Raw genomic sequence first — 17,650 nt, 5'->3', positions numbered from 1 at the left:
TATCTTCTTCAGTTAAAGAATAAATTTTAAGTTTTCCTTCACAGGATTTTATCTGTAAATTTAAGGCTATTATTAGATCTCTGCCTAACAAATTATTCTCGGCCTCTGGTATAAACAATAAATCATTTACTCCAACTTGGTCATCTGTTTCAATTTGCACTCCTTTTATTACATGAACGGGGAAAGCATCTCCCGTAATTCCGATTACTGAAACTTGCTCATCACTTATCTCACATCCCTGGGGTAATTTTGTCACTGTTGACCGAGAAACTCCTGTATTTACTAAAAATACAACTTCTTCACTCTGAGGACCTACTTTTAGTTTTATTATCAAAGGCTCTTCTGGTTGTAATTCGGTCCTCCTCATTAAACAAAGCTCTTGCCCTCTCTGATTCTCCTGAGAAGTTTTCTCATCTTGCTGTTTCTTGCTGCAATTTTTTTTCATGTGCCCCTTTTTATGACAATAAAAACAGGTGGGTCCTGCACCCTTCAAAGTGGGGCAAGAATTTTTTAAGTGTCTTTTCTTGTGGCGGGAAAAATGCACAGCTCTTGTGTTCCTAAAATTAGATCCTGACATCCACTGCTTGTTTTTCCCTGCTGATTTTTCTATATTCAAAGCTGCCTGCATTTCTTGAACTGCTGCCACCAAAATTCTGGCATCTGCTTTCTGCTTTTTCTCATTTCTCTTTACAAACACCCTTTGTGCTTCTCTCAGTAACTCTTGCAGTCCCCTGTCCTGCCAATCTTCTAATTTTTCCAGCTTTTTCCTAATGTCACTGCAAGATCTGGTCACAAACTGAATTTTTAACAGAACCTGCCCTACTGCAGTATTAATATCTATACCTGAATATAATTGCAAGTCTCTTTTTAATCTTTTTAACCATTCTACCGGTGACTCATATTTTTTCTGATGCTCACTCGAAACTTTTCCTATATTATGTCTCTTAGGCACTGCCCTCTGAATTTCTTGATTTTCTTCCCTTCGGGATTCCCATTCATCCCAAAACCGCATTAACATCCCCAGTGGGCTGTCCTGAGGAACGCTCCCCCCCTGAGAACCCTCCTCACGGTTCCCAGATACCTCAAACCCCTGTGAATTTTTCACACAATCCGCAGCCCCTGGGTCAAGGAACTTGCTTTTTCCCTGACCCATTTCTGGCGGCAACAAACTAAGAAGTCCCCGGTACCAGGAGAATCTTAGTTTCCCACACTCAGCTTGTGGCTCAACTTCCTCACCTACTACTCTGTCACACTGCCTTTTCAATCTACCTGTTCCACTCCTATGTCTCCCTCTGCAATCTACTTGTTCCACTCCTCTCTCCCTCTTTCTAAATCTATTAGCCCCGTCCTCTCACCATCTAATCACATACTAAATTGCCTGCTACCAACCCCTCCAAGGAAATTGAACCTATTCATTCGCTCTCTCAGTCTCCCTACTGAGTCAATCCGTCCTGCCCAAGGACCTTCCCACAGGTGCCTGGACCAGGGATCCCCTTCTTCCCCCTGGGTCAAACCCTCCCGGGGTCCCCACTCTTTCACTTTTCTTTCGCTTCCCTCCTTTCCCGGCCGGCCTCCTCTCGGAGGGCGCGAAAACGCGGTACTGGGAGGTCCCACTTGCTTCGGGAGTCCGGGACTGCCCAGCCCCCGTCTCAGACGCTCCACACACACTCACACACACATACAGCCGCCCCCCGACCCAAAACTTCGTGATACTCACAGCCTCCTTTTCTCACGAGGGTCTTTGTGCACAAAGCAGTTTTCTATAGGTACTCTCTCTCCTATAAGCTGGCACTCTGATGGGAGCCTCTCTTGTGCGCTCTTAAAAACTAATTTGCTTATGCGTTATTGTAAAAAGGACTCTCTTTTCCCAAGGGAGAGTGGTCTAGCCTTGGGACCACTTAAAATTCTGGTGGGGAGCTCCTTCCCAGAAGCTATCCACCTCCCCGGAGTTAAAAGAGTCCCAGGTTTCGGCACCAAAATTGTTATGCTTGCTGAATTATCCTATCAAAAAAAAAAAAAAAAATCTAAACAATATTAAAAGTAGTAACAATTTTAATTGTATAGTTAAAATAAAAAAAATAAAATTGGATACAATATAATTCAATTAAAATAAGGGATAATTTGGTCCCAATAATAGCGCATAAGCAAAAGGTAGCAGAGGGGTACAGAGCGCAGGGCTCATGGACCCATGTGCCACCTCAAGTACAAGCTTGCCAAGTGAAAATCACCCCTTATATGCTATGTGTCAATACTATCTCCTCCCATTTTCGGTTCATCATATTTTTATCTCCGCCCTCATTATTACCTTTTACATTATTACCTTTATTGCGCGTGCGCCACCACTCAGTTCGGTGGTTGCACAAGTCTTTGGGGGGTCGTTTTGGATGAAGACCTCTCCTCTTCCTCTTTGTCCTTTAATTCACCTTTGGGTTACACATGCACACCAAGCCAGTACAATGTAAGCCAGGACTAACATATCACTGCATCTACATATCAAGGCAATAAATCCCTTATAATTAGCATTTTCTGGGACCCAACCAGGTTCTTGTTCATTTTTAGCAACTGCATCTTCAGCCTCTTCCTGTGGTCCTTGAGAGCATCTGCTGGGAAGGGGGGGGTGCAGCCCCTCCTCTCCCTCTCCTCTTGTGCACTACTACTTTTAACTATTTTATTCTCAACTATTAATTACTGTATCAATATTGATTACTGTTTCAATTTTTATCAGCACGAATCATACCTATTTATCACATATATAATCAATTTTGTAGCAGGGACAGCCTGATTTTCTATTTATTTTTCTCAGTGTGATTTGTATTTAGTGAAAAATTGGGAAGTTCTCCACTTTTTACTTCAAACTGGGAAGCTGCCTGATGATTCTTGTCTCTTTGAAAGGGAAAATAATTCAGCTGAGTGAGCAACTGGATCAAGGAGCAGTGTTGAAGTAAGACTTCAACAGACACAACAAGCCCTCACTACTTCAGCAATAACTTTTTTCTTAAGTTTGCAACTCATTTTGGTGAAGGAGAGAGAATTTTTGCCTTTCAACATAGCAATTGATATTTGTCTTTTAAATGTCATCATTTCTGCATCTGCTTCAGTGCTATTATTTGAGAAGAGCTAATTGCTGTTATTTTGAATGCTGACATGCAGAGAGTTTTATTATACCTTTGCAACAACAATTTCAAACTTTTGGAACAAAAGGTAGAATAACTTGCTTTTTTCTTATTGCTCAGGGCATCCATCCAGGGTGTGTAGTTCAGCAAGTAAGGCATGGTTAATGTCACAAATAAGCACTTAGTTTCACAGAAAATAACATGGCAGTTAAATGTTAATGGCTTCGTTCTGTAGCTCTTTTAAAAAGCCATGGATAGTAACTCTGATTAAGAGAAATCTGAGAACACAAAGTCACACTCAGAAAGTTGAGTAATTTGGAGTTGGTTTGGTGTGGTTCTGGAAATCAGTTTTTTTCCCTACCAGATGTTACAGTGTTGCTGTGCTAACCCATGCTATTAACATGCTTCACGGGGCAGTTCATTTTGAGGAAAATGTTAAACTCATTTTGAGCTTTAAATCTGAGCAATGCAGCAGAGATTGTTCTTGGCCTTCTTGCATGTTACTGCCATTGATACTTGCATGGAAATACTAACTACTTTTTCTCTCTTCTCCCTGACATGCATCAAGGCTTCCAGACAGATCAAAGATAGGTACAGTACAAAATCTATCACTTTTGTGTCTTTGAATTAATCTTATCCTTGAAAATGCATTTACTGTAAAAGGGCCATAGTCAGCTTTAATCAAATTCATTGACTCTTTCCTAAGTGTTAGTTATCACAACTTCTTAGAGGGAACTAAAAACTTCTGTGCTGCTCATGTAGTATGGTTTTTCTTGGCTTTCCATAACTTTAAATAAAAAGATATTTCTGATGCAGGAAAGTGGAGCTCTGCATCAGCTGCTGCTGCAATTATTGTCTTTGAATATATATGTATATCATTAATTATTATTGTTAATAAGCTTATTATTAATACCTCATGGCTGAAATTTAACAATGTTTCAAGCTGACTCTGACCCTTTTAGTTGTGAGAGAATCTTGTTGGGTTTTTTTTGTTTTTCAAGTACTTAAAGACTTTGGTAGCTAATTTTTCTTCAAAATGTAAAAAGTCTTGTAGCTGTTTAAATACTTCTGGTTACACTAGTACCATGAAATTATTTCTGATAGCTTCTCTTTGAACAATTGTTTAAAAAGCAAAATTTGGCTGTATCAAAATCAATACTAAGGCCATTTTCTTCACTTGGAAGAATGTGAACTCTATTCCAAGAGTATGACCTTTTGGTTCAGAAAAGCTTCTATGATGTACATAATATTTTGAGAAGCAGCTGACAGGATGTTGTTGCTTTTTTGGACCAAATAGGTTAGCTTTCAATGTTCAGGGTTTTCAGTGAAGGCTCTGATTTACTACATTCTCTGAACTTCTGTGTAAAATGAGTAATTGTTAGAGTTTAATTTAATCTTTGCTTTTCCAGAGGTAAAGATTTGGTATCCTTAACAGATCAGAGGGAGAGTGGATGTGTCAGTGATGTTTAGTACTTTTTGTCAGTAATAAGTATCCTCTTGTGGTTTCCTGAAATTATCCTGAAATTTGAAATTATCACCAAATCCTTTGTGGTTCTCTATCCAAGACTGGTGTCTGAGCAGAAGGTGAAAAGTTGTCTGAAGCCCGCTGTTCCCTGGTGTTCTCTTGCTGCTAATAAGAGGATTATTCTTCCTTAAGGAGAGATTTTCTCTACCCATCTGGCTGAGCACTGATGTGCTAGGCAGCCCGTGCTGAATTTCAGAGCATGAGCTTTGTCTTGGGAAATCAATTGAATTGTCTTTCATGATGTTCAGCTCAGTCTCACAACTGTCTCATACCCCAAAATTGCAAAGCTCATCACTCCTTACTTGCATATAGCTTTAATATCCAACTTCACATTTCCTCTTCCTTCCACACTACCAGATATTTTTTGGTTTTCAGTGTTCTTTGATGTATCTGTGGTTAGCATGCAATCTCTCTTACATAGTAGTGGAGTGCACGAAGGAGTATGTATTAGGTGTTCTAAAGGCACCACACATCAGTGGGTGTAAAATGCATTCGGGTCTTGGCAGTTGACTTTTGTGGTGTATATATTACTTTGTAGTTGAGAATCTTTTTTTTAAAGGAGGAGTTGGGATCTCTGTGCTGTCTGAATCAGTGTTACTCAAAATCTGCTTCATAGCCTGGTACCTTCAGAGTTAGAAAATTACATGAGAGCCTTGTTTTTTATTGGGATTTTTTGGTAGTGTAATTGGAGTACAAAAATGTCTTGGGAGCCTTCATAATAGTATTCAGCTAAGATTTCAGGAGTGGAAATGGGAGCTGTGCTTCACAGAATCCCAGGATGGGTCAGGTTGGAAGGGCCATGGTGGTTGATCTGATCCCACCTCCGTGCCCCAGCAGGGTGACCTCAGAGCATGTGGCACAGGATTGTGTCCAGGTCCTGGAATATCTCCAGTGAAGAGGAACTCCACAGCCTCTCAGGGCTCAGTCACTGCACAGGAAGGAGTTCTGCCTCATGTCCAGCTGAAAGTTCCTGGGATCAGTCCCTGCCCATTCCTCTTGTCCCATTGTCCCTACAGAGCAGAGCCTGGACCCTGCTCTGCCCCACCCTGCAGAAAGGGACACCCAGGGCTGAGGCCCCTCTCAGCTGGGGCTCCTCTCCAGGCTGAGCAGCCCCAGCTCCCCCAGCCTTTCCTGGTGAGGGAAATGCCCCAGGCCCTTCCTCGCCCCCACAGCCTTGGCTGGCCCTCTCCAGGAGCTCGGTGTCCCTCCTGCCCTGAGGATCCAGAGCTGGACACGGCCCTCCAGAGGTGCCTCCAGGGCTGGGCAGAGGGGCAGGATCCCTCCCTGACCTGCTGGCAATGCCCTCCCAAGGGCACTCCAGGATCCCCTTGGCCTCCTTGTCCCCAGGGCACTCTGCTGGCTCAGGGACTGCTCTTTGTCCCCCAGGAGCTGCAGGTCCTTCTCTGCAGAGCTGTTTGTGCTGGTGCTTGGGGTTATTCCTGCCCAGCTACAGGACCCTGCATTTCCTTTGTTGAATTAAGGTCCTTCAGTGTTTAGTGTATCTTGGAAAACTGGTCTGGTGCTTGCATGTTCTAATTCACAGCTTGAAAAATCTCTTAATCCCCTGATAAGGTAATAGATAGATATAATATCAGCATAGTCATCTTGTTAATTTCTGTTTAGAAATGCACAAACATGATCCTGAGTTTGCACTACTTCAGACTTTTCGTACTTGGTGAATCTAGGTCAAGTGATGTGAGGGTTTTTTTGTTTCTTATCCAGGTTTTTTTGTCACTAGTTAAGAGTTTTAAACTCATCTCTAGTCATCTCCTTAGTATTTATTTGCTTAGTAATATGGAACAACTGGTAGCTCACATCATTATTCTGAGACAGTCACATTAGCAAAACTTTCTATTTTGAGTGTGCTAAATGGTAAACAATTATGTGTTAGAAAAATGTTCTAACCTTTGATCAGTGGTTTGACGTCAGTGGTACAGATTGTCTGATTGCTGTTTGGGAAAATGGGATATGGGACTTGACAATAGGAAATACATTTTGCTAATGCTGCTTTCTTGGCTTCAGTGTCACAGTGGCTTCAGCATTCCGCCTCTCTCTGAAACCGAAAGTCAGTGACAGTATGACTCATATGATGGTGGACTTTGCCCTGGAGAAGAGGATGCTCCAAGCTGTGAAGTTTTTGCCAGGTAAAAACCATATTCAGTGAGTTTAATTTGTTGCTACGTGAACAGCTTGCTATATTTAAACCAACCAAACAAAAGAAAATTACACCTCTCTCACTCTAATAAGCAATTTTTTCATAGTATCTAAACTCATTCTTACTCATTGTATGTTAAATTGGATACCTTGAGGATGAGAGTTTTCTAGTTTTATTGTGTTGATTTCTACACAAGACACCATTTTGGAAAACAGTATTGGTCTCAGAAGTGAGAGTGAGTCTTCTGGACCATGTTTTTTCATGAGTTGTCAGTTCCTCTGTACTCTGTGAAGTTAGCTGAGGTTTCTTAAGACTGTCCATGACAGCTTGATCCTGAATGACACTCCAAAGTCCTGCTCATGTGCAGGAGTGTTATGTGTGAAACCGTAAACTTACACATTGCTTGCTAGAGTGGTGACATAGTCTGCAATACAGGTGAGGGACAGTCCACTATTCAGTGATACTTCCATATTACAAATTGTGTATTAATCCATCTGTTCCTGTTTGATAGTAAACTTGGGTGCATTAGACCAGCGTGTATCTTTCATGCCTTTTTAATCCTATTGCTTTCCAATCTAAAGCACTTTGCCCTTGGCTGTTACTGAGAATATATTGACAAGAGCACTGCTGGCAGGGATGTAAAGTTGTTTCGTCTCTAGGTCACGAATCCAAATCTGTTAAGGACTTGGCAGCATCAGTTTTCATTTCTGCCCCATGTGTTGCAGATACAGTATGTGGTAGCAGGTGTGGTAAATGACCACTGTTATTCCTAGTGGTCATCTGGCAGTGTCCAGGCAGAAATTCACCTTCTAGTCTTGGACTCTGGGTGTCAATCACTGCCCTGCATTTCACAGTGCAAAGATCTAACAGCAAGTGTGAGCAAAGTTTTGCATCTCGGTAAAGGTATTGTTTAGTGTGACTCTTATACATTTTTCCTTGTTAAATATATAGGAATTTGAAATGGGCCTCTGATTTGTTAACAGGAAAATTCACTGTCAGGATATCAATCTTGCCTTTTCTGCTGTAGTGCTGTGCTTCCAAATTACTCAGACACCAAAAGCTCCAACTGATAACAGTAAAACTTATTTTTCATTTCCTGCAGCAAAAGTCTTCCTTGCATGTACTTTAGACTCTACAAATACTATCTAAATGCCTTCTTTTTCAAAACTTTTTTTCCACAGACTTAAGTGCTCTTTGATTTCATGTAAGTAGAATTTTGTTGCCTGTAAACAAAACTTCAGTCTTTAGTGGAACTTAGGAACTGTTTCCCCCTTCCTTTCAAGGCAAAGGGGTGAAAAGAAAGGAAAACTGGGTAACTGAAGAGAAACTAGTGCAAAATATTAATGTCTGTAGTGATGAAAATAAGTGATGCTGTGTGAGGGGTGCAGCTGAATTTACCTTCCACAGACATAGGAACAGAAGTTTGCTTCTTGGTGTTGTTCCTGTAGGTTCATATTTTTAAGTCCACTCTACTCTAGCCTTTTCAGACTGACCTGTGTGCTTGTGTTTCTGCAGTCCCTAAAGCTCCAGAGATAGATGTAGCAGCGTGTCTGGTTGCTGACAACTGCATAACAATATCGTGGAGGATGCCTGAGGAGGACAGCAGAATTGATCATTTTGTGCTGGAGTATAGGAAAACCAACTTTGATGGGCTCCCTCGACTAAAAGGGGAACAGCGCTGGGAGCTGGTTGACTACATTAAAGCTACTCAGTACACATTATCAGGTAAAGGTTTTTTATGCTTGAAACTCAAGAATATTGATATAACTCTTTATGCTTGGAAGTTTTGCAGAATGCCCATTTTTCTGCATGTAATGAAGCTTCCAATATAGCACATCAGTCATGGGTGCTTTGTACAATAACAGTTCTTTTATTTTGACTTTGAGGTTTTATCAAAAGTTGTGTGTTAAACGAAGTTCACACTGGTATTCAAGCATGTTTTTTGCAGATTGAGATAAATGAAAGGCAGCTACATGGGGATGGATCTCAGTCTTGTAGGAGTTATCAGTAATGAACACAAATTCAAATTTGTAAACATTTGCTTTGTAGGTCTGAGATTTGATACAAAATACATGAACCTTAGAGTACAAGCTTGCAACAAAGCTGTGGCAGGTGAATACTCTGACCCCGTGACTCTGGAAACCAAAGGTAAAGTTTAAAAAACCCCTGACCCTTATCTGTGGTGAAAATCCTGCACTTAAACTTCCCTGCCTTCATATATGAACCTGTTATGTTCAGTCTGCTTCTGCATGAGCCCTGCTGAAACACTTCCTAAGTGGAAAGAGAAACAACTGTAAAGGATTAAGAAGCTTATTGGCACAGAGCTGCCCTTTTGGCATCCAGACCCTGAAAAAAATGGGGCAGTTAATGTCACTGTCTCTAAAAGCTTGGCCTTGGTTGCTTTGAACTGTGGAGTGACAGTCCCATGTGCTGCTGCATGATGCCAACATACAGCAAGAAGAAGGATGAATATTGTGGGTGACTCTTCGGGCGTCCAAACAGTTGGTGTGATTATCCTGTTATTAGTGGCAGACAGCATTCTGTAACTAGAAATTGCTGGAAGAGGTTTTCTTGACTTGGTAGCTGCAGTTTCTCTTCACTGTCAATGTTTAAAAAGCTGGCAGCTTCCAATTGCCTAAGGTGTGCAGTCGTGATGTTAGTTGATGTGAGAATTGTTAGATTGGCTTCCTAACATTCTGTAAATAAACTGAAAGAGAAATTTCTTGGAAGGGATGTTTTGTGACAGGACACAAATCTTAGCTATTAAGATGAGAGAGTGATCCTGAGGTTTCATTTAGATCCCGGTCTGGTATAAAGGGCAAAATGACTTATATCAACTATATAATTTATATAAGTATAAATTCTCTTCCTTTTGAATGTTATTTCATAGGAAAAAGCTGTATACAATTTGAATGAGCTGATGGGCATTCTGGTAACTTTTTTATAATAATTTTAATACTCTTAAGCAACAGTCATTGTCAGAGACATAGTATCTGTTTAATAGCCACATAATTCCCTAGTCCAGTACCAGAAAACTAATTCTGGTTTTGATTGTCTGGGCAGTTACCATGCTTTCCATATTATTTTCATTATTCCTGGGTGAACATTTAGTTCACTTTCTTTAATAATCAACCCAGAGAAAATAAATTTCCTTGTCCATATGCTTAACCTGACTCTTGTTTACACTCATGCATTTTTGAGCTCTAAACTGTTAAAAATCTCAGATATATGTTCTTTCAGGGTCAGTCTGTAATATCTGATGATATCAGGATGTTTATAGAACAGTCTGTGAATATATTTAGGTAATTGAGCCTGTATTACTTTTTTTGATTCCATGTGTCAGCTGGAATCAAAAAAAGTAGTGAAAGCAGCCTTTCAGTGAAAAGCTGCTGTTTCTATTATGCTCAATAAAACTCTGCTCACTACGCTCAATAAAACATTTTTACTACTGCTTTTATCATTTTCTCTGAATAACCATTATACCATTTCACTGTTTTCTCTTTTGTCTTGACCAGCATTTGTGTTCAGTTTGGACAGTACTTCATCTCATCTGAACTTGAAAGTTGAAGACACCTACGTTGAATGGGATCCTACTGGAGGCAAAGGCCAAGAAAAAATAAAAGGGAAGGAAAATAAAAACAGGTAAGAATTCTGTTTTGTAAGTGTCTGGCATATCATCTTGCAGTTAAAGGAAGAGGACAGGAATGAGTTAAAGAACTTGGGGACAGTGGGACATGAAGGGAATTTTCATTCAGAAGTGTTTCTTTGGAAGAAATTTTAATTTTTTTCATTTCCCTTCCTCTGCCACACTGATGCAGAGGCTAGATTTGTGTCATAATTGTTAAATAATATTTCTTTATTTAAAAAATGCATTTGTTAGGGTATCATTCAGTGTACTGAGCTAAGGTGTAGTTGTGGTGGACTGACCTTGGCTACCCACCTCCTCTATGGCTTCTCCTTCTCCTGCTACCTACCTTGTCAGATAAGGCCAGGGCAGTAGATAAGGTAAATGTGAACAGGCAGCTGATGTAATTCTGTGTTTACTAGTGTTGCAGCTCAATTCTGGTCAATAGACAGCATTTCTACTATAAAAAAGTAAGGTAAGAGCTGACTGCCTTGCCTTTTTGAGAAAGAAGAGGTTAAATAAAACTGGTACTACATACAGGCGATGTCTGTATTTATCTCAATCCCTCATTGGAGGGGAAAAAGTAGCAATGAAACAAAACCGACAGCAAAAGCTAATGGATAATGAAACATAACTATTGTGGATGTGGCAGCTCTAAACATACTGATTTCGTCCAGGAAAAGCACTTAACTTCAGCAGAGCTCTTGGTAGGTTTGTTAGATGTCTGCTGTTCTGAGTCATTGGATAAACACTGTTGGAAGAATGTTTAACTCTGTCTACTGTGGCTGAGCCTTGAATATTTCCAGGGATGAAGAATGTGTGGATGAGGAATGTGTTAACTTGCTAGCCCTCTGTTTCAGGCCACTTTTATGGGAGGGGAGGAATATCCTGGTACCTGACTGGAATCCCCTGTGGTGCAGTGACTCCCAGGTGCTTCTCAGCCACCAGTGTGATCCCTGTGAGGACAGCCTGGCTTGATCTTCTCTGCTCCCCTTCCTGTTACCTCATTAAAGACAGCATTTGGTTCTTGTCTTCCTCAGGCAGAGCAAACCCCATTGTCTTTCTGTGCCCCAGACCTTAACTGTGGTGTTGGCTCTCCACAGACTTGCTCTGCTGTGTCAGGGTGTAAATTTGAGGAGCCCAGACCTGGACACAGCTGCCAAAAGGACAGGAGAAGTCATTTGCCTTGGGCTCCTGGTCACTGTGTTGGGACTGCAGGCTGAGTGTGGCTGTCCATGACGGCACTGGGCACTGTTGTTGTCACCTTCTGCTTCCCACACTCTTCAGTGGCTTTCCCCCAGCCTGTCCTGCTGTGTGGATTTCCCTCACCTGGAGGGCTGGGAGCCTGGTGTTCAGCTGGATCTGTGCAGAGCCCAAGCCCCACTCCCAGTCTGTGCCTCACCTCTTGGGCTTTGGGGATACTCTGTGGGATTGGGTTCACACAAACAGCTTCTCCCTCAGCCATGGATTATTGACTTTCCATAGTCAGAGCTGGAGATAATTTATGAACAAATACATTCTCCACTGGCATATATTGCCAGAAGCGTGACAGAATAACTTCTGTTAGCATTTTAAAACTGGGGATAATTTACTCTAGTCATAGAACAGTTCTTTAATGACTACTTATTTCTGTCGACAGTGGCCAGAATCCTCTGCTGAAGAGCAATAGAAGGTGATAATATACCTCTTATCCCTAGGATCTAGCACCTAGTTTTGTTGGGAATCTGTGCTACTTCCCTTTGCTTGATGTCATGAGAAGCAAATCTAATAGCCTTTATCAGTAACAGTGCACATGTGCATGTAGAAGTTATTTCGCAGTTCAATTTGGATTCATAGAGATGATCTGTTCTCCAGTGACTGGAAGAGAGTCTTTCTGGAAGGATTCATCCTAATGTGTATGAAACTTGATTTGCAATGGCTGGAAGGGCATCCTGTGTTCAAACGTTGATCCAAAGATCCCTCTTACTTACAGACATATTGATGCTTCCTTAACCCTTTGGCAAATTTGTTACAAATATGATAAAGGTCTCCTTTCTGAGAACTTTAAAATATTTTTTTGTACTTATTTTTGAACTTCAAAAACCTCTTTGCTTCTGAAATTGTGCTGTAGCTGTTACCAGACACCAGAAGGTAAGAAGTAAGTGTTTTTACATGTTTGAAGAGAATGAAGCATATGTTAAAAGCTTCATGGTCATTCCCATTGCAGAACCAAGTGTTTGAATGAGAAGGCCTTTTTTTTTTTTTGAGATGTAAAGTTAGGTAAAATATTCTCCTATTCTTCGTGCAGTTGTGTTTTTGTGGTGTCACATCTTTTCTTTTTTTTTTTTTTTAGTAAAACACCTTTTTAAGAAATTGCTTTTCCCATTTTTGATATCTTGCTCTCATTTGCTGGTTTAGAAGTCATGGGACTAAAAGAAGTGCCCAGGATCCTAATTTCTTACACATTTTAGTCCCCTGTTATTCATCTATCAGGGGGATCAATCTCTGATTTGAAATCAGAAGTAAAGAAAAGCTTATGCAAAAAGCAAAATAAGCTCCTGAAGCCATGCCGTTTCAATTGTTCTACTACACAAATTATGGCAATTTGTGCTAAACTAAATTTAAAAAATGTCTTGGAGATGCTTCTATCTGCTCAGCTCAGGGAATTTTACACCTTGCTCTGTCTTTGTAGCTATCAGTAGAGAACTTCCCTAGTTCTTGGCTCTGCTTTGCTGGAAGGACATGGTCACATGTTCAATTTTGCATCTCAGACTGAGCTTTTCTAGCAGGGGATTTAGATGAGCTTTGTTCTTGTAGGAGGCTTTTATTCCCACCTGAAAACATCTGTGGGATGTCTGCGTTAGAAGGGAAATTTGGAGCTGCCTCCATGGGAGCTGGCTCCATGGAGGTGGGGAAAAAACTGTAGTGTAGTTATTTTAAACAAAAAATGTCCCGTTTTGAAGAGTTGGAAATACACAATCACAACAAAATTCTTAATTATCTTTCATTTATTAGACCAGAAAAAAGCCTCTCAATGATTTCTGATCTCTTTCCTTGACCTTTCTTCTCCAGAAGAGAATACATGTTGTGTGGAGTATATTCTGAAATGGATAAGGAAATGGGGACTAATTGCAGTGCTGTAGGCAACAATCCTAAACCATGAGACAAGAATATCTGGCCACTGAATATTGGAAGAAATGTGTCAGTTACTGGCTAATAAGGACTGTGCTCTACTGGAAAACAGGCACAAAACTGAATTCCTGCTATGAAATTTGCTGCCTTCCATTGGAAGGGAGATGTAAACACTGTGGAGGAAAAAAAAGCCTGAGCAACTGTTTTTTTGCAGCTTCTATGTCAAATGGTCAGTGTAATTTTCTGAACTGATAAAGGCTATTAAATTGTGAGAGGACAAAGCACATGCAGTGGCCATTTACAGACTTGAGCAAAGTAAATGATACCAAGAAGCTTTTAATGCTTTCTTAACCTTGTGAAAATTCTAGCAAAGTGCCTCCATTTTTCTTATTGTGATTCTCTAAATGGCCACATTGCTACATTGCTTTCTGCATAGCCCATTTGTACTGGGTCTAATAGAAAATTTTCAGCAGCATTTGTTGGGAATGTGAGTGGATGATGTCTGATGCACATGAAGCAGGTTGGAATCTGCAGAGTGCCTCCCTCTGAAATTATGCTTTAATTCTTGGCTTTGCTATTTTTTTTTTCATGCTATCACTTGCTAACTTTTTCCTTTGGTAAGTAAACTGCAGCATCCCCCATATTTACAAAATCCAAAAGCTCTTGATGTGGTGCACCTGTGCAATGTACACTTAACCCCTTTGTGTGTCTCTTCTGAGCACATTGGAAGCAGAGTTGTCTTCTGTTACATACTAAATAGAGAGGCTTAAGTAAACAGCTTTTTCATCACTAGTTTTTTTTGTAGGCTTCTATAAATGGAATTAAAAAATGGTCATGAACTAGATTTTAGCATACATACATTTGGCAGCGTAGTATCACTTAGCTTTTGATTCCTATGTGACTTTATTTTCATGGTGGTATTAGGAAAAAGGGACGTGTCCCAAACCTTTCTGGAATGGTTTTTGAGAATAGTGAATGAATTGGAAAGAAAACAAGCTGAACTTCACTGCATTAATGGACATAAAAATAGCAAGTAGCTTTAGCAAATAGTAGCTGAAGGAGCAGCTGGAGAGAAAACTCTTTTGTAGGCTGTAGGTGATATTTCTTCCAAGGCTAATGTGTGATAGACTCCAGAGGATGAGAAATTAAAAATTACTTCTCAAGTGTATTTCAGAGACTGACTTTGTACTTTCTTAGGGTTTTTATCAATGAAATTAAACAGTAAAAAACTGTACAGCTATATCTGAGAAGTTAGAATTCTTTGCTACTGATTCCCATTGAAGTAGTAAGCAGATGTGATTCTCTGTCTACTGAGAAATATTGCAAATAGCCCTCACTCAGTTTAATGGTTAAATTATTGGTAATTATTTCTGAGGGCCTAACCAAAGTTAAAAAAAGTTTTAAAACCTCATTAGGTTAAAATTATTCTTTTATACAACTGATTGCTCATTAGAATATTCTCCATCCTAAAGTGTTTCATTCAAACCATGTGCCGCACATCTGCTTTCCCCCCCCTGCTCTGTTTCCATTCTCAGCTGCCTCTGAACCTGTTTTTTTACAACATTCTGTATGTTTTCTTCTGTCACCTCTTCCCTCTCTGCTGTTGTGCATGCATGCTGTTAGAGGCATCAACTAATGTGTCCTTTCTAGAGTGTTTGTGTGCGTGTCTCTTGCACCTGATGGGCTCAGGGACACCTGAGTGTGCACTTCTGTGGCCGTGCCCAGGTTCTGAGTGGTTGATCTCTCCTTCAGAAGCAACACAGCGTCTCCCAAGAGATCCACTAACAGCCCAAGGGCCTTGTCGAGGGGCAGCCGGGATCGCTTTGCTGGTGAATCCTACACCGTGCTGGGTGAGCTGAACTTGTTTGCTCCGTTAGGAAAGGGCAGATCAGGCAGGAATTAGAGGGAAAGTTTGTGGTTGTTCAAGGCTGTGTACTCAGCATTGCCCTGCCTGGAGCAGTTTGTCCATGTAACACCAGAATTTTGTGTTTTCAGCTCTGCTTTGGATTACAAAGCTCTTGGTGACTGGCATGCACTGCTTTTAAACATGAATTGGTGTTAAATGTATCTCGTTGTAATGAGTGTAGCTAAATACGCTCTTATTATTCTGTTTTATGTTTATATTCTATTGTACAATTTTCTTGTTTCTTATAGTTCAGATTTCTTTGCTTTAAAATAGAGAAGACATCACTGCTACCTATTAGGAAGGCAGCACACCTTAGTAAGGTACACTCAGTTGTAATTAACTACTCTCAGCTGTAATTAAATGTATTTCTGTTGTTAGGAGACACTGCTGTTGAAAGTGGACAGCATTACTGGGAAGTGAGAGCCCAGAAGGACTGCAAATCCTACAGCGTGGGAGTAACGTACAGAAACCCGGGGAAGTTTGACCAGCTGGGAAAGACTAATTCCAGCTGGTGCATCCATATCAACAACTGGCTGCAAACCACCTTCTCAGCCAAGCATAACAATAAAGCAAAGACTCTTGATATACCTGTCCCAGACAGAATAGGAGTATACTGTGACTTCGATGGAGGTAAATTTCTCCTTAGGAGATTTAGTAGAAAAGAGTTAGTTACTATTTCTGTTGAGCTGGAGCAGTCCAAGGCTGAGGAAGTGCATTACTTCCAGATGGATCCAGTCTTTTGTGACAACACAGACCCTAAGTGCTTGTCATGCCAAATGACAGAGTTCATCTGTATGACAGAGCTACTGAAATTCAGAGAAAATAGTGAATTTTCACTCTTGAGGACTGCACTTAGCATGTCCTCGAAAAGAATCAATTTTTTTGTACAAGTTAGACAGCAACTGCATCTTTATCTATGTTTAAGCTGAATTTCAACTTGTTCTCTGTCTTTCTTTCTCTCTCTCTTTTAGGTCAGCTTTCATTTTATAATGCAAGCTCAAAGGCATTGTTACACACCTTCAGAACAAAGTTTACCCAACCATTGCTACCAGGCTTCATGGTCAGTATCTATAAAATCTTGCCATTTCTAGCACTGAATTCAGTTTTACTTGTGTGTTTTTTTTAAAGAAGGAAACTGCATGCGCTTGGTTTGGCTGACTAGTAATTTTTAAAAGTGTTTAACTGTTCTCTTTCGGATTTTGTGTGGTGCTTACAGTGGCACCCCAGCAGGACTCTGCACCTGGATGTCTCAGCTGTGTAAACAGAAGTCATTAAATTTGTGTGTATGAAATTAACAGCACATTGCAGTGGCTGAGGAGCCCACTGCAATAACTGATCTGAACTGATGGAGCCCAGGATGCTCTGAGCCACCAGAGCAGGTGTCATGGGACAGAACAGCTCCCGATGCTTTCCAGTGGGAAAAAACATCTCCACCTTCCACATCCTTAAAAGCTCAGTGGGATTTTCTTGCCAGTCAGTTCAGTGCCCTGCATAACCTTTTCTTGTCGCTCCAAGATAATTGGCAACAACTTTTTGCAGTGTTGAAGGCTCAAACCTTGCCCAAAACCCACAGGGGAACGATTAGTTACTATTAGTTTTCCTTTCATTTTATTTAAGTAATTAGTTAAGCTAATTTGGGAGGCCTCAGCTGTGTTGTAAGGTACTATCAAGTGCATCATGCTTTGGGAGCAGGGTGGGTGTAGGCCTGGGATTTTAACAGGTCTAGATTTTTTCATGGCTGTTTATTTGCCTTGCTGATCCTTTTCAGCATAAGGGGGAAAAGAGCAGCTTCAGAACTACAGGGGATACACGTGTCAGCCATTCCCTAGCATAGCAAAAGGCTGACTCATGTAAATTCAGTTCCCAAGTCATCTGGGGAAACTGTTGCTTGCCAAAATTCGGGCCGTCCCTCTGCACCTCACACAGCCAGCACCTCACAGGGTGACAGCAGCCTTACTGACAGAACAGGACAAGTGAAAATGACAAACTGCTTAATTGCAGCTCTCAAACTTATTTATAATAATGAAAATACAGCATTCTTTCATGTGCAGAATAGTAGTTGCTGACACCTGTGCCCCTGAAGCTTCTTAATTTTTTTTTGTAATATGTTTATGCTGACATAATTATAGCATGATTTGACAAAAATAAGTACTGCTTTGAGGAACTGGAGCATAGTGAGAGTTGCTTTTCATTGTCACTTTACTTGCTGCTGGCA

At 40.7% G+C, this 17,650-nt stretch overlaps 1 protein-coding gene across 4 annotated transcripts in view; it reads left to right on the top strand.

Annotated features, from left to right (window-relative positions):
- The window catches only part of FSD1L (fibronectin type III and SPRY domain containing 1 like), a 40,151-nt gene that overhangs the window by 18,915 nt on the left and 3,586 nt on the right, over positions 1-17,650 (top strand). The window contains exons 5-13 of one of the 4 annotated variants that reach the window (XM_064735624.1): positions 3,682-3,704; positions 6,661-6,782; positions 8,309-8,518; positions 8,843-8,941; positions 10,309-10,435; positions 12,058-12,090; positions 15,285-15,379; positions 15,814-16,065; positions 16,407-16,495. In XM_064735624.1, coding sequence (XP_064591694.1) covers positions 3,682-3,704; positions 6,661-6,782; positions 8,309-8,518; positions 8,843-8,941; positions 10,309-10,435; positions 12,058-12,090; positions 15,285-15,379; positions 15,814-16,065; positions 16,407-16,495 — 1,050 coding nt within the window. Of the gene's footprint in view, positions 1-3,681; positions 3,705-6,660; positions 6,783-8,308; positions 8,519-8,842; positions 8,942-10,308; positions 10,436-12,057; positions 12,091-15,281; positions 15,380-15,813; positions 16,066-16,406; positions 16,496-17,650 lie in introns of all 4 variants that reach the window. The other 3 variants (XM_064735623.1, XM_064735626.1, XM_064735625.1) reach the window with 3 other exon arrangements.

The sequence above is a fragment of the Zonotrichia leucophrys genome, chromosome Z (genome assembly GCF_028769735.1).
Source record: "Zonotrichia leucophrys gambelii isolate GWCS_2022_RI chromosome Z, RI_Zleu_2.0, whole genome shotgun sequence".
Taxonomy (NCBI): domain Eukaryota; kingdom Metazoa; phylum Chordata; class Aves; order Passeriformes; family Passerellidae; genus Zonotrichia; species Zonotrichia leucophrys.
The sequence above is the reverse complement of the archived record's forward strand: the minus strand, read 5'-3'. Positions and strand labels throughout refer to the sequence as shown.